At 46.5% G+C, this 17,594-nt stretch overlaps 1 protein-coding gene across 1 annotated transcript in view; it reads left to right on the top strand.

Annotated features, from left to right (window-relative positions):
- LOC134197715 (uncharacterized) overlaps nt 1-16,138 on the top strand; it is a 35,158-nt gene extending 19,020 nt beyond the window's left edge. Inside the window, exons 5-17 of the mRNA XM_062667062.1 lie at nt 120-315; nt 2,139-5,256; nt 5,903-6,333; nt 6,399-6,768; nt 8,378-9,206; nt 9,517-9,823; nt 9,878-10,099; nt 10,784-10,929; nt 10,992-11,223; nt 12,126-12,357; nt 12,420-12,514; nt 13,351-13,539; nt 13,607-16,138. Of these exons, the coding sequence (XP_062523046.1) occupies nt 120-315; nt 2,139-5,256; nt 5,903-6,333; nt 6,399-6,768; nt 8,378-9,206; nt 9,517-9,823; nt 9,878-10,099; nt 10,784-10,929; nt 10,992-11,223; nt 12,126-12,357; nt 12,420-12,514; nt 13,351-13,539; nt 13,607-16,033 (8,794 nt within the window). The 3' untranslated portion in view covers nt 16,034-16,138. The remainder of the gene's footprint in view (nt 1-119; nt 316-2,138; nt 5,257-5,902; nt 6,334-6,398; nt 6,769-8,377; nt 9,207-9,516; nt 9,824-9,877; nt 10,100-10,783; nt 10,930-10,991; nt 11,224-12,125; nt 12,358-12,419; nt 12,515-13,350; nt 13,540-13,606) is intronic.
- Nucleotides 16,139-17,594: the final 1,456 nt, after the last annotated feature.

Genomic DNA, 17,594 nt, shown 5'->3' with positions numbered 1-17,594 from the left:
TATTTATTTATTTATTTATATTTATTTTTATTTATTTTTATGTATTTTTATTTAATTTATTTATTATAATAATTGAAAGTATGATAACCGTGTTGACAAATATTTCTTCTTGTTCGTAGTCCTGGAATGCCTGTGATTCTTCCTCGTGAAGTCCACGTGTCTGTCAGCGACGGTGATGGAACAAGTAACGAAGCGGTCGCGTACATAAACTTTAATGCTACAAACGACCCGCCTCACGTTGATATAAATGGACCTTCAATTCCCGGCGTCGACTACAAGGCAAAGTTTGTGGAAGGCAGTGCCAGTGGCGTAGAGGTATGTACTCCTACCGACGGACAGACACTTAAACAGACAGACACTCAGACATAGTCAAACAGACAGACGCTTAGACAGACAGACACTCAGACATACTCAAATAGGCAGACATTAAACAGACCTACACTCAGACATACTCAAACAGACATAAATAAATATAAATTTATATATTTATTTATACATTGGGTAAATCCCACCGCTCTACATCCACTGCTAAATCTAATCTATTGTTTAATATTCTAGCATTAAACTGCCAAAGACGAACAGATAATTGTTCTAACAAATTACTAAACGCTGGACTAAATGAAAGTCTAGTTTTTGTCATCATTTTAGAGGCAATTATTCTTAGTGTAGCTAATTTAAACTAGCGGGTGTTCAAAAACCAAACGTTTCAATTATCAAAGGGTAGAAACATCCGCCTGCAGCTTCCACGTCCGCCTGGGATGAGCATCTTTTTCTTTCTCTCCAGCAAATGCAGCAGCTCCAGCCAAAGTTGAAGATGGTATAATGTACGAAGGCTGCATGGTATTCCAAATGGAAACATTAAAATAAGCAGGCTTGCTGTTTGTGAAATTGGAATGATAGACATCTCCATGACGATTGAAAGAAGTGCTCCTGCAACGCTCCTCAATGCGTGAACCAGCATCATCAACAAGTAAAGTGTGATAGATGATGTCTCGAAGAGCATTATGACGTCTGGATCGTAGAGAACCGTGACCACACCCAAGGAGATGATCTCCAAATGAATCAATTGTATGTCCGGACATACAACGTATAGCCTTGGGAAATCTGGAAACGTAGGACTTCTCAGCCAGAGTTTGACTTTAATCACAAATTCATGTGAAGCCATAGCGAGGCCTAACTTTGGGATCGGAATTGCCCGCAACTAGGCTGTGGCATAAATCGATGATACGGTGTTTAGGCGAGCATTATCTCGAAGGTTCCGAGATTCCTTGAGATTAGCGAAGATGGAACACTCTATCTGTGATTGTAGAGACTTCTGAGACATTGATGACAAGTCTGTAGTAACCTCCTTATGAAAATCTGCAAAAATGTTTCCAAATGACTGTGAGCTTCATCTTCTCCAGTTATTTATCCAGAAAGTGAGGCATCAAATGTTGTTGTGGTTGTAAAGTAGGTCGTACTAAATGTCTGAACATAGTTTGAGTAACAAAAATGAAATTGTCGGGCAGAATTGCAACTGGAAATGAAAGCTGCTGGTGCAGTTGTTTTTGCTTGTCTGAAACCAAGACTTCCCAAACGCATGGGTAAAATTGCCTGTTGCCATGCATAATTAGGTAAGAGGCATGTACACACACACACACACACACACACACACACACACACACACACACACACACACACACACACACACACACACACACACACACACACACACACACACACACACACACACACACACACACACACACACACACACACACACACACACACACACACACACACACACACACACACACACACACACACTCAAACATGTACTCAGACAGAGAGATACTCAGACATACTCAAACAGACAGAAACTCAGACATATACTGAGACAAGACAGACAGACACTCAAACATATACTCAGACAAACAGACAAGCAAACACTCAGACAGACACATTCAGACAAACAGACACTCAAACATATACTCAGACAAACAGACAAGCAAACACTCAGACAGACACATTCAGACAAACAGACACTCAGACAGACAGACAGACACGGTGGTAATTACACACGCTTGAAATTCTACAGCGACAACGATGTGAATCGATTATTGAAGGAAGACGCATAGTAACTCTTTTTGGGTGTACAGGTAACTAGTATCAACATAACAGTATCCGATCCAGACAGTGCCAACATATCTATGGCTGTCATCGAAGTGCGTGGCCTCGTTGACGGCCCAAACAATACCGTAGAATACGTTTTCACCACAGACAACTTGCCTATTGTCGAAAACAGATCGACACACGACGGCAGCGGGCAATACTTGAAACTCACCGGAGCCAACTCGCCGTCTCAATACCAGCAGTACCTCAGATCCCTACGGTACGTCAACGGGAAAGACGAACCCACTCCTGGCGTCAGAACCGTTAAGATCTACGCTATCGACGACAAAGAAGCACGAAGCAATATGCCCGTCACGAACATTACCATCGATCCAGTGAACGATCACGCGCCCAAGTTCGACCAAAACGTCTACCGAGGTTTCGTTATTGAAAATATGCCCATCGGGACGCCGATCGACGTCAATGTGAGTGCGACGGACGACGACCGACACGGACGGGATCGATTGACGTTTAGCATCGACGGACCGTTCGACGTCGACCCGTCAAGCGGCGCCGTCACTACCTCTAAGCAATTGGATCGAGACGTCGCGAACGGAAGCAACTACAGCGTTCGTGTGACGGTCCAGGATCATCAAGGTCAAACGATTTCCATGTCGTCTTCATCGATTGTGATCGTCGAGGTCCGAGATGTCAACGACAACGCGCCGACGTTCGATCAAAATTCGTACAACGTAACCATTCAGGAGGATATCGACGTCGATGTGTCTTTCTTTCAAGTGACGGCAAGCGACATCGATGAGAAGATTAACTCTCAAGTTTTTTATGACATCGAGATTGTCGGATCGGGATTGGCTGCTCCGATAGAGATCAATAATTCATCTGGAAAGATTTCGATTAGTCGGTTGTTGGACTACGACGACGGCGACAACGAATTTGTGATTGATGTTGTCGCGACCGATCGTGGATTTCCTGCATTGTCATCAAGTGCAAGAGTGAGCGTTTTTGTAACGGATGTCAACGACAACGCGCCGGTGTTCGAGAAAGAGTCGTACAACTCGAGTGTGCTCGAGAACGCGACTGACAGTTTTACGATTCTAACCGTCCGGGCGACGGATAGGGACTCTGATATGAACGGCATTGTTAGCTACGAGCTTGAACGAGGCAAAGACGTTCCGTTTCGTGTCGATCGAAATACGGGCGATGTTACTGTTGACGGTCCTCTGGATTACGAGACGACCCGGATGTATGATTTTAATGTGATGGCTACAGACCGCGGCGCCCCAAACATGTCGAGTACAGTCGTGGTACACATCGATGTTATCGACGTCAATGATAATGATCCAGTTTTTGAGCGGATGAATTATGTGATGGCCGTGTCTGAGGCTGCTCCGTCTGGCACGTTTGTGGCCAACGTGACGGCAACAGATGTCGACTCTATTTCTTACGGAACGATTTCTTATTTGTTTACGAGTGGTAGTTCTGTCGACGAGCCTTTTGAGATCACTACTGATACCGGAGTTATAAGAACGTCTTCAGCTTTGGACTTCGAGATGACAAAGAATTATAATCTGCGGGTTCGTGCGTCGGACGGTACTCGCTCTGCGGTCGCCGTCGTTGCCGTCAGAGTGCTGGATCACAATGACAACTCGCCGACATTCGACAACTTGACATATTCATTGTCGGTGTCGGAGAACGCAATGGTTCCGTCCAGACTTCTAACGTTGAGAGCTGAAGACGCCGACTCGGGACTATTCGGCTCGATATCATATCACATTACGAAAGGTAACGAGCGTAGACATTTCGACATTGGAAACGAGACTGGAGACGTAATGTTAATCGAGGGGTTAGACTTTGAAGTCGGCAAACAGTTTGTGCTTGAGATTGTGGCAAGAGATGGCGGTCGTCCGCCGTTGAGCGGTACCACGTCTGTGAGGATCACTGTTCTAGACGTAAATGACGTCAGACCTACTGTTAATATTAGTCGCGCTGAAGTGCGTTATGTCGAAGATTCACCGTCACTCGAGATTGCTGCGGATATTGAAGTAAACGACGGTGACAGCGAACAACACTTGATAGTGGAGGCCGTTGTGCGCATGACAAGTCCACATTGCGAATTAACGAGTCAATCCATTACAACCATGTGTCAGTCGGATTTCAATTGTCGGATGAGTTGTGGCGAGATTTTAGGAATCGATGGAGGAGCACACACACAAATCCAAATCTCTTATAGTTCCGATCGTCACACCATTACTCTCACTGGATCAGCATCACCGAGTGTATACCAACAAGTACTAAGAACTCTCACTTACACGCATGCGTTCGACGAGCCTCCGCCTGGACAGCGACGTCTGACTATCACAGTCTCGGACAGTCTGCACTCTGCGTACGCATCGCTTACCATCAATGTTGATCTTCGCGATGATCATCTTCAGCGGCTTACGGCAGGAATGTTAACGTTTGATTATGTAGAAGAGGGCGAGCCCATTATGGTGGGGGTCGGTGCTGATGTATCTGCGCAAGATGGTGATCGCAGTCCGCACGATTTGTACCGTCAACTTCGCGTGACGGCGAACGGCCTTGTCGACGGGACGGACGAAAGTTTGTCGGTCGATTTGTCAGGCAGCGCGTTGAGCGTTTCGTATGTGAACGACGACGGCGTGCGGAACGTTGAACAGGAAGGAACGGGGTCGGGAGACGACGGGATCGTTATGCTTCACTCGACGTTTGTTATCGAGTCTGTCACGTCGGTTCCTGCCGATTCTTTTCTTAACGTTTTCAAGACTTTGATGTACGTGAATTATCTGAAGGAACCGACCGTCGGGATCCGAATTCTCAGCTTGACTCTTCACGATCAGTTCAACGTGTCAAGTCCGCTTGAGCTGCTAATTAGTGTGAGGACAGAAAATGACCATCCTCCGCAGCTGAGCGTTCTGAACGCTTCGGTGGTGTTGTCGTACATGGAGGAATCGGGAGATTTTGGTGTTGCTCGGTTGGTAGGTCTTGGTATTAGTGATGAAGATCGTAATGATGCTGACAGAGTCATACATAATGCGACAGTCAGCTTCGATAATCCTCTAGACGGAGGTGACGAGGAAATCAGCGTGAATGTGTCCGGAACAAACGGTGTGACTGCCATCAATCGCGGTAAGGCGTACGTGAGAGTGTATGCCTGCGTGCGTGTGTGTCTGTCTGTCTGCTTGTCTGTCTGCCTGCCTGCCTGTCTGTCTGTCTGTCTGTCTGTCTGTCTGTTTGTCTGTCTGGCTGCCTGCAAGTTTGTCTTTGTGTCTTTGTGTCTGTCTGTCTGTCTGTCTGTCTGTCTGTTTGTCTGCAAGTTTGTCTTTGTGTCTGTATATCTGTCTGTCTGTCTGTCTGTCTCTGTCTGTCTGTTTGTCAATACATATATTTAATATTTCAACACTATTACATTCTAAATGGTTCCAGTAAGGAAAAGGAAAACATGCTACAACAATGTCCGGCGACCCTTATGTCTGTCTGCAAGTTTGTCTTTGTGTCTGTCTTACTGTCCATCGGTTTGTCTGTGTGCGTGCGTGCTTGTGTTTGTGTGTGCGTGTGTATGGCGCGTGTGTGTGATTGTACGTACAGTGTATTTGCATTATATGTACAGGAGTGTGTATTGTATTTGGTGCTAGTGCCAGCACCTGCTTTGTATCCATTAATATCGTCCACATATACTAGGGTATCCATAGGGCGACTAGCTAATGATAATCAACCATCGATTAAGTTTATTATCTTTACTACATCATTCATACAATTTGCATTGTTTGTCTAGGGAGCTCCATCTTTCTGTCAGGCATTTCAAATCTAGAAGCTTACCAGCGTGTGCTGCGCAGCTTGACTTATCACAACAATCGCCCCGAACCGACTGTGGGAACGCGACGAATTCAAATCTACGTTAGCGACGACAAACTAGTCAGCAACACCATCACAATCACGCTCAACGTCATCCTTCTCAACGACAACGGACCGAACCTGGTGACAAACGGAATGACACTCAATCATGCAGAAAATGCTGCGACTGCACTCGACGTCGGGACAGAGGCAGACATTAGGTTGACAGACAACGACATGGGAGATAGGGTGGCTACACTGACTGTACAACTGATCGACGGGGATCCTGTTGAGACCATTTTTGGTACCGGATTTAGTGGAACGTCGCATTATCTAACGTACGAAGGTTCTCGAGATATTCTAACAGCAGAGGTAAGCCGCTGAAACCATATGCTATTGTATTACCATTAATTTATACACCGCTTGCTAATGTGTAGGCGCGACTCAGAGGTTTGCAATACAGACTGTCTACCCTCTCGGGGGCCCCCGAACCAAGACGAGGAATCAGATACGTTCGTATCATCGTCACCGACGATGCAAACCGATCGGATATGACCGCTGTTAACATTTCTCTCACACTCGTCAACAACGTGGCGCCGGTTCTGACGGCGAATCGTTCCATAGTGACGTACGCGGAAGGATCCGGGTCGCTTTCGGTCGGAGAATTGGCGGGAATCGCGCTGTCGGACGGAGACGATAATGTCGAATTTCTAATGCAGAATGCGACTGTAACATTGTCGGAAGTGTTGGACCCTGATGAACGACTTACAGTGAGTGGATCGAGTGATGGCATTTCTGTCCGTTATGGTGAGTACGTCACTATACCGTATTTCTTCGATTGAAAGCTGCCTCGAATAATTGCCGCTCGTGTTTAAACGTTGCCGGTTGCGAAGTAGGCTTGAGTGTCCAGCCGGTCATCTCCCGCCGCGGCGGAGAAGACCGGCTGGAGACATTCGCCACTCAAACAAACCGCCGACTATCTTTCCTTCAATCAGAGTGCCGTTCAATGTTTTTGCATCCTCGATAGAGATGCACGTTGCTATTGGCTCTTTGCTAATGTAATTTCGCTCTGACGAAAGTACGTGTAGTCTCGACACGTGCCATCCAAGTCTACGAACAACATGTCGACTCTTTCCAGCTCTTCTCGTTGTCTGTCTCTCGTTCTAAAATGCTAGACTCAAAGTTTACCACAGAGGCCAACCAAAGGTCGACCGCAATGTACGCAAATCATAGCTCTGCATGTCACCCTGCATTGAGTGCAAATACCACGCTTTGTAGATGGTCTACTCGTTCAATGCATGCAACGTACGACACCGTGAGGGACTAGAAGTTGTTTTGCATGCGCTGCCTAGTCCTCCAAGTACGAAAAGGAAGACGAAGAGAAGACGACATGCAGGTGTAGCTCACACGCTAACGAAATGTGATATCAGATGGTAAAGGCAATTGACTACTCAGTTGCAAAGCCATTAGTAGAGAGCCAATAACGACGGGCATTGCTATTAGCAGTTATCGTAAATACACGTGCATGCACAAACACTAACCAAACGTGTAAAATCCTGATTGGAGGATAAAGAGGCAGCGGTTTCCTTTGAGTCGCGAATGTCTCCAGTCGGTCTTTCTCCGCCGCGGGGGGGAGATGACCGGCTGGACACTCGAGCCTAGTTGCGAAGAGGCTTTACTAATAAACGCCGTTCTCAATAAACGCCTCTCTCAAATAGACGCTCCATTTTATTTAGCGTATACACGCGAGTGAGTCCACCTTGGCCTAACACTGGCTTTCAACTGCATTGATCATTGCTACTTCGCTGTCTTGTGCAATTACTCGCTAACTACTGGACGACAGATTTTTCTGGATGAACTTATACTTTCCATGTCTCACAGTTGACGCTTCGATACTTAATTAATAATTAAAGCTGGTTCACATTATCTGACAATATGCGACGGAGACGTGACGGACAGCTCTCCGTCGTGTTCGCAATACGTGTACGTTCAGTTCCGATAATTACCATTCCCGCGCTGCATGATTACGTCATCCTCGTTTTGCGCTTCGCTGATTGGGTAACAGTACCTAATTATTTCTTGTTCCCGTACGTCAACTTCCGACGGAGCGGAAAAAATAGAATCGATTCTCTCCGTCCGTCAACCCTCCGTCAAGCAATCCGTCCGTCGTCCGTCTTGAGCGGCGCCTGATGTGGTTTGACGGATCGTGACGGGTAGCTCTCCGTCGCATACATTGTGAACCAGCCTTTACTAGTAAATAAACGTCGCTCTGGAATAAACGCTGTCCTTGTTAAAACGCCGCAGTCGGAAGTATTTAGCAAACATTACAAATAAACGCCGCGGCGCTTATTCGAAAAGATACGGTACTTAAAGATGCAGCAGTCGTTTGTTTACTATTTTGTTTATAACATTGCAGTTAGCGACGCTCAATTCGTGCTACAAGGCCCGGATACGGTGACCGCTTTCGTGTCGAGACTGCGACAGGTAACGTACGACAACGCCGCCGCCGAACCGACGGTCGGAAACCGCACCGTCGCCGTCCGAGTCGACGACGGTCGTCACGACAGCAATCTTCTCCTTATCACGCTCTCCGTCTCTCTCGTTGACGACAACCGGTTGGTCATCTCGTGTTCGGACGGCGAGAATACGACGTTTACGGAGGCGAGCGGCAACGGGTCGTCGACACCCGTCGCCGTCGCTCCGAATCTCGTCTTGCTTGACAGAGACTTAGATCACACTATTTCGTCTGCTGTCGTCCGACTCGTCGATAACCCAGATGGAAGAGATGAGAGTATCGCCGGTACGAGTATGTTTGGGTTGATCGCCGAGAATTTAGAGACTATGGTCAACGTGTCGTCGTCTGGAAAAGATTTCGAGTATCGTGCGCTTCTGGCGGCTATCGAATACGACAACAAGGCGTCGGAGCCGACGGGCGGCACAAGGTTGGTGTCGTTTAAGGTGTACGACGGGCGCAAGGTTGTGGAGTGTACTCGAAGTATTGAGGTTGTGACCGTCAACGATAATACTCCTGTGGTTGATCTCAACGGCGCATCGGTGGATGGAGTTGACTATTCGACGCGAGTGGATTTCTTGTCGGTTGATGCTGTTGCGGTCGCACCGGCGGCGGCGACGGTGACGGATGCGGATGGTGTAATTACAGAAGTGCAGCTGGATGTTGATGATCCGAAGGACGATGAGAGATTTGTTGTGTGCAAGTTGCCGTCTGCTACTTCATGTGTCATAACGTACGCCTTTTGTCATATGTGTTGACATTGTGTGTGTGTGTGTGTGTGTGTGTGTGTGTGTGTGTGTGTGTGTGTGTGTGTGTGTGTGTGTGTGTGTGTGTGTCACTGTGTGTGTGTGTGTGTCTGTGTGTGTCTGTGTGTGTATGTCACTGTGTGTGTGTGTGTGCGTGCGCGCGCGTGTGTGTGTGCGTGTGTGTGTGTGTGTGTGTGTGTGTGTGTGTGCCACTGTGTGTGTGTGTGTGTGTGTGTGTGTGTGTGTGTGTGCCACTGTGTGTGTGTGTGTGTGCGTGCGTGATGTATTTTTGTCTAGGATGGGCGCATGCGACTGCAGCAATGGCGCGGTCGCCGGGTCCAACTCCATCCTATCCACTGTACTGTCACAAGGCTATCAAGTCAAGTTATCTCAAACATATGGCGCAGATCCGTCACTCTTTGAGGCCGCTCTCAAGGATCACGTGAAATACTCACACAGCACGACAAGACCGACTGCACCAGAAACACTCCGACAGATCAAGGTCGTCGCTCACGACGGCACATTCTACAGCAAAGAAGCGACCGTCAACGTGACCGTCGTTTTGTCTAATGTCGTTCCGGTCGTCGACTTGAACAGTTTGGACGTGCGTGCTCGTTGATATCAATTACGCTCGTCTCTTATAAATATTTTTATTTAGAATCCGGGACTTGATGTTGACACAGTGATGTTCGAACCGCTTGATTTTTCGACGACACCCGTTGTGAGTTTGGTGAGCGGTGATGTTGCGACATTGGTGACGGATGATCATAACATCGCTATGGTGACGGCGACGTTGCTCGATGCACCCGACGGCGGAGAGGAGCGTCTTTCCGTAGACAGAACGAAAGTTCCGATGGGCGTCGACGTCAGCGGAATAAAGGTAGTCGTCAACGAATTATTATAATTGTTAATGATTGTAAATTAATAATTAATTAACACAACGTCTAAATTTGAATAGATTTGCACTATTTATAGTCTGCTACATGTGGAATGAAACACTAAGCACTAAAAACTTAGCCTTGGCTTCCAGACCCGTGTAGCGCCGATTCAAAATCGTCCTTGTGCTACACGGGTCTGGGAGGCCGAGGCTAACTAACTATTTGATCTATGCAATGAGACACTAACTAGAGAGTCTTAATTATAGAAAACTATTTTGTTAACAAAGAAAGTTACTAATGATTAGTGAGCTAGGCAGCCAGTGGCCACAGCTTGCTTGATGCCTCCTTCATATTCTAGATACTGTAAACTCTTCTTAGTTTTGCGTTTTCTCAAGATCTAATAATTAATAATTTTTAACAATAATTACTAATTATTTTTAGACATACTACTCTATTCTTTGTACATTGCAACACAAACAATGAAAGTAGTAGCAGCAGCAGTACATAGTAATAGTAATAGTGTATATAGGTTACATTACAATCTATTATAGATTTCATAGAGTCAAGATCTACCTAGTGAGGCAAGCCTTACTGTTAGCAATAAATAATAACTAATTATTTTTATTATATTAGTAGCATTTATTAATTTGTATTGTTAATAATTGTGTGACTGATCACTTGATTAGGTTATTGTGTATGATGTTACATCGAGAAGTTTGGTATTGCACGGCGAGGCTACACCAGCTGAATATTCCGCTCTACTCAGCACATTGCAGTACGAAAATGAAAACATGGTGGATATTTTCGATCGCGTACAAAGCTTGCGAACAAGGTATAGTGAAATCAATCGCTCCCCTCTGACGTTACAGCATAAAGTCACGTGATTTTTTTCAGAGAAATTCAAGTCGTCGCTGTTGACGTGAACGGCGGTACAAGCGACAATGCGACGGCTCGTGTGTCGTTCGATAGAGTGTGCCATACGAGAGGTCTGATAACTCAAGTGACGAGTCAGAAGCTTGTCGGCAGACTGGGCATGTGCAATCGAGTGGCGGAAAATCCGGGCATCTACATACATTGCACGTCTACGTGCGACATAACGTCACTCGTTCCACTCAGAAATCTGACGGTATGAACCTAGTATAAAGCTCAAATTGTGTGTGTGTGTGTGTGTGTGTGTGTGTGTGTGTGTGTGTGTGTGTGTGTGTGTGTCTGTGTGTGTGTGTGTGTGTGTGTGTGTGTGTGTGTGTGTGTGTGTGTGTGTGTGTGTTCGCGATACGCGGCCACGTCTTTTGTCCGTTCGCAACCGAAATCGGCACACACACTTGGCACGCGAAGGGAAAGGTTTACGTAAAAAATTACAAAAATTATGCACCGGGTTTCCTCTCGAGGGGTCGACCCACGCGTAAAATTTCTCGATGAGGCAAACGCTACACATTCCAGTTTATTTGAACACATGCCCACACTAGACGTGTCGTCGTCCTTTGCAAAGCCTCGAGCAATCAAATATTTCTTGCCGATGGAACTTACTCTTCGCTTTCGTTTCTCTCCAAATTCTGATTGAATTTGCACCAAATCCAACCTACATGTTTTCTGTACTAAGCACTACGCGGGGAGTTTGTCGATTTCTATCGATAAAAGCGCGAAGACAAGATTCGAATTTATTTAGCACATCCGGGACCCCGCAACAAAGATTGCACGTGACGTGTCCACAGACTGCGTCTTCCGTCAGTAGGGCGGTTATAAAGAAGTAGAGATATAATATATAGAGAGAAATATATATATAAGATATATATATAGAGAGAGAGATATAATATATATATATATATATATATATATATATATATATATATATATATGTATATATATATATATATATATATATATATATATATATATATATATATATATATATATATATATATTATATCTCTACTTCTTTATAACCGCCTTACTGACGGAAGACGCAGGACATATAGACGCATTTCGCACTTGTATGTGTGGATACCATGATATCTTGTGTTTTTGCAGAGTGTGTCTGGGCGTATAATCTTGCAGTCTACCCTAGTGACGACCCTGGCCGGTCTGGAAAACTTGACGACGTACAACGGTCTTCAGATCTACTCAAATACTCGCCTCACAAATTTATCCGGACTCTCCAGCAACGTCGATTCTCCGTCCTCCGAGTTTTCCGTACTAAACATTCAAGGGAATACCGACCTGACTGATATCGCAGAGCTGCGAAGCTTGACGTCTATTACAGGTCGGTTTCCGTGGTTACGGATGAAATGTGGCTGCAGATCGATGGTGGTTTGTGTTTGTTAGGAAGTGTAGAAATCGGTGCTAACAAGCTGAGGTCACTTTCCGGATTGGAAAATTTGGTGTCGGTCGGTGGCCGCCTCGCCATATTTTATGAACAGGTAATGCAGGAATGCTTAAATTTCTTGACACTTAATTAATTACTCGAGGCACGGAATCGTTAGGGTACAGTATTGCGCATGCGCTCATTGTCACAAGAGCGGGTGCCGTCATTGGATGATTAGAGGAGCTGAAGGCTTAGCACTATAGTGCTTCTTCATTGGTAGCAAACGCTGTTGGCATTTAATGCAAACTCCGAAATTTGACACGCATACGCAGTGTCTTACGGTCACGATCTCTCGACGTATTTTTGCTCGTTTGACTAAGAGTCTGTGCCAATGACAGCTAGGCTCTTGCTAGCATTCACATTCAACATGCAACTTGTTCTGAGCTCTTTGCCAAAATCATATTAAACTGGTAGTCTTAGTCTTAGTCAGACTCCTGCAGTGTTCCACCGATACTGGTATCGGTATCGTTGTCAATACCGGAGTTGGATAGTAGCATCGGTATCGGTAAAAATTTGCTTGCCGATACCTCGCGTGCTGATTTGGCACATCAAGGGTTAACGGATGTGGCCTCTCGTGCCAGTGGCATGTTGTCTTATTGCGGCCTCGGCAGTAGACAACAGTGAGGCATCGTGTAAAATACCATGCTCAGAAAGCGTTTCGAGAGGTGGGGTAAGCTCAAGTACTTACAATACCTGCACTCTGACAAGTTTAGGCTGCTGAAGGATTCAGAAAAGAAGTGTAGACATTGGTATCGGTATCGGCAAAACTTTTAGTATTGGTGGAACATGCACTTGTGATCGAATCACTTTAAACGCGTTTTTAATGTGTTTATGTACTGTTACACGGATACTAGCTGCCGTCGTTTTTATAACAATTTTTTTGTCTGTCAGAGCATTACGGATGTCGATGAGTTATTGGCTCTTCGGACTATCGGCGGATCGCTGTCGGTGTTTCTAAATGAAAAACTACGACACATCGACGGACTGGCTGGTTTGAACAAAATCGGTTCGTACGTGGCGATTCAGAGCAACGATGCGCTGTGCTACTTTCTCAACAGAAGCATCGAGACACACTTCACAGTAAATCACAACATTCGTATCAGTATTTACTAATAACAGACCTAACGTGATGATATCTTGTGTGTAGGCAATTGCTTCTGGAATTATCGCCATTAGGAACAACGCGGCGGCGTGCGGGACGCCTCGCGGATGCGTGACGTCGCCGTGTCTCAATGGCGGCAGTTGTAGCGACACGTCGGGAGGATACACGTGCTCTTGTCCGATGTTTTACGACGGGGTGAGTTGCGAGGCGTTCGACGACTGTTCGAGTAACCCGTGTCAAAACGGAGGAACGTGTACGAACTCCGTCGACGGTTTCGAGTGTGCGTGTCTTGACGGATACGACGGCCGTCGATGCGGCGCCGACGTCGACGAGTGCGCGTCGTCGCCGTGTCGGAACGGCGGCACGTGTTCGCACGGAATCGACTATTATAACTGTACATGCTCGAATGGTATAAGCGGCGCTAACTGTGAGGTAAACATCGACGACTGCGGCGCCGACTCGTGTGCGAACGGCGGCACGTGCGTCGACGCCGTCAACGGATTTGAGTGTGTGTGTCCGATCGGCTTTACGGGAGAGAGATGCGAGAGTGAGATAGACGAATGTTTGTCTAATCCTTGCTTGTCGGGTACGTGTGCGAACGAAAAAGGGTTCTACGTTTGTCACTGCGATCCCGGATATACGGGCTCTCAGTGCGAAACGGAACTACGGGAATGCCAATCGAATCCGTGTAGGAACAATGGGACTTGTAATGATCTGGTGGGCGAATATATGTGTCTGTGCAAGCCTGGATTTACTGGAGCTCTGTGTGAGGAAAACATCGACGAATGTGAGAGCAATCCGTGCCGCAATCGGGGAACGTGTGTCGACCATGTCGATGGTTACACTTGTCGATGTATTGATGGGTACACCGGAGAGCAATGCGAAACGGACGTCGACGAATGCGCGTCGATGCCGTGCCGCAACGACGGGACGTGTTCCGACGATTTGGACGGGTATCGGTGCGCTTGCTTGCTCGGTTTTACGGGAGACAACTGCGAAGTAGACGTCAACGAGTGTTCGTCGTTTCCGTGTCAGAACGGCGGCGGATGTAACGACGGAGTGAACGGATATAATTGCGAGTGCGTGCCGGGTTTCACGGGTTCTCGATGCGAAGAAGATGTAGATGAATGTGCGTCCAATCCGTGTCTGAACGACGGAACTTGCACGGACAACGTCGCCTCCTACAGTTGTTCCTGTCTGGATGGTTTCACTGGTGATCAGTGCCAACATGCCATGACAATCCAAGACAAATTCAACGCTTGCGGCGTGACATCTGGAATCGTGAGCCTAGTTGATGCCTCTACGGACGCCTTTGGTAGAGCAACATTTAACGGAAGCGAAGTTCGACGAACTGCAGTGACATACAGTGAGAATACAACAGGGTACGTCTTTGCTGCTGACGTCTGGCAACAGCCGGGAAACAATGGTACAGTATTACGAGTGCCCACAGAGAGCCCGGATGATTTAAGCATAACATCGAAGGGAGACGGAGACAGGCTCGAATTGGAAGTCGGAACTATGACGGAGTCGTTTGCATTGGCGTCGCCGCTGGATGACGGCGCCATGCACAGATTCGTTGTCGTGGTAACGGACGTCGAAGTCGAGATATTCGTCGACGGAAAACGGATCGGACGTTCTCGATTCGGCGCGTCGTTTTCCGGCTTGGGCGCGATAGAATTGGGAGGCAAGAACGGCGGCGGTGATTTCGTCGGTTTTATTGGCGATGCGTCGGCAGCAGAAAACGACTTCGTCAAGTATAACTCGTCGTTTGCTATATGCGTGAGTGGTTGCTACGCGAACGCATGCGCTAATGGCGGCGTGTGTATCGACGACTACAACGGACGACACCACTGCGTCTGTCCGGCGGATTTTACGGGAGACGACTGCTCGACGCGTTCGGATTCGTTAGACGAAACGAAGACTGCAAGATTCTACGGCGTTTCTTATCTCGAGATAAACAACACGCTCACAAGGCTTGCGACCAATATCTCGGTGTGTGTGAGAACCAAGTGCAAAGCTGGCTTGATTTATTATACACGTCAACTGCCGGCAGACGCCGTACCGAATCCTAAAGACTATTTTGCTATCCGCCTGGTCGACGGCAAAGTTGAGTTCTCATTTCGACCTAACTCCGTTGGTATTTTGACACTCACCAGCGAGCAGAACGTCGACGACAACCAGTGGCATTGCATTCAAGCAGTCAGAAACGGCCTGCAAGGGACACTTGTGGTTGATGACAAATCCAAGAGTCAAGTGGCCGGCGGTGATTTTGACTCGTTGGATGCGACGGGTCATGTTTGTGTCGGTGGCGTCCCGGATGTCGGCAAAGTGATCGAACTCGGTAGCTCTACGGGTTTCAACGGATGTATCCGGGACCTGATTGAAGACGGTACACTCCGCGATCTGCAGCAGCATTTGTCTTATCGAGCAGTAGGCTTCGGCCACTGCCAAGGACCTCGTACCTGCGACTGACTGCAGTAGACTTTGTGCTTAGGCAATTTTGCGTAGTGCGTAAATACGTGACCGTAAGCTATGTCGTGATTATGTGTAGTTAGAAATATAAGCAATTAGCAGCAACCATGCACTAGCAGTCAGAAACGTGGAGTCGTTGCATGGATTTTTTATCATATGGTCATCGCAATCGTGCACGCTGTTGCTTACGGTACCTTACAGCCACATGAGATAAGAGATACGACTGGATTTAGCTCAATGCACAGAGGCGTGGGAATGGCATCCAGATTGGGGGCAACCGCAATGCGCGGTAACAGCATTGTCTAAATTGAATGTAATCTTCGTCGACCGATTGTCGCACATGCACATTGCACTATAACGTCATTAGGTATACTAAAGACTTTATTTTATTTATAGTGACCGTACTACGGTAGGCTGCTGATTGACCTGTGGTTCCTACGCTTAAGAACTCTAAGCTTCATGGGCGTGTCTGATGCAAATCTAGTATATAGTGGTGTCATTCTAAAGTGTGTAAGGTGTACGTTAGTCGAAGCTTTTTCTAATGTCGTGCTAAAAAGTGATATTATTACCCGAGGCCCGGATATCCGGGCTAAGGGTACAGTAGTCACTAACCGACGACCGTACGACCATATTTATACTCGAATAGCGCAGATAATGAAGCTATTCCGATCAATAGACGAACATGATGTTATCATAAGGCTCCACGTCTCTTTGTTCGGTAGCTGCCAACAAGAATTCGGCCATCGGGCGTCCATCCTGTACATGACGTTTAGTCCTTTTCTTCACCTAGCGTTTTAGCACATAGAAACAACGCCTAGTCTACACTTGCACGTGCATGTTTTCCACCAACAATTAGAGCAAAGGTGCATTTTCTTGTTTCACAGTGTTCCTGCATAGTGGTTTTGCAGTCTGACAGCTTGAATTTTCGGTGTGCGTGGCTGAGCGGCCGCGATGTCGTTGCAAAAATTACTAATTTAAAATGTCGTCTTCAACAAAAATTTGGCGCTCTACGAGAATTTGCGAAGGGGGACGTGCATTGTCCATGCATGATAGTGCGTCTGTTTGTCGGACGAAGCGACTGACCTGTAAGTCTACGCAAGTCTGGAGACGCTTTGCAAACGAATGCATTGAAAACCTTAGCTGAGACGAGTGAATTGGGCTAAAACCTCAGTATGCAAAATATTATCACGTGACGAGATATTAATTACATACACCGGATGGTTTGGCACTGTAATGTGCTTCTCTATTCATTACCGAGACCCAGATATTCGAGCTAAGGGTATAGTACAGTCGTCTGACGTACGACCGTATGACCGTATTTTTATATGTGTAGTAATTACGTAAGCGGCAATATTTTAAATATATACAACAACAATTTGAGTAAATAGAAGTGCAAGAATTAATTAAGTTTGAACATTTTAGTAATAGAGGGATGTATTATAGCAACTTCTCGTTTCCAAGCTTTGAAAATACGTTGATTGTCATAAGCAGGGAAAAACAGTGTAAGCAGGAAAAACTTTTATTTTATTAATCGAGAGCCATTTAGTAAAGTCTATGGCTG

The sequence above is a fragment of the Corticium candelabrum genome, chromosome 22 (assembly GCF_963422355.1).
Source record: "Corticium candelabrum chromosome 22, ooCorCand1.1, whole genome shotgun sequence".
Classification (NCBI taxonomy): domain Eukaryota; kingdom Metazoa; phylum Porifera; class Homoscleromorpha; order Homosclerophorida; family Plakinidae; genus Corticium; species Corticium candelabrum.
This window is presented reverse-complemented; position numbering and strand designations above follow the sequence as displayed.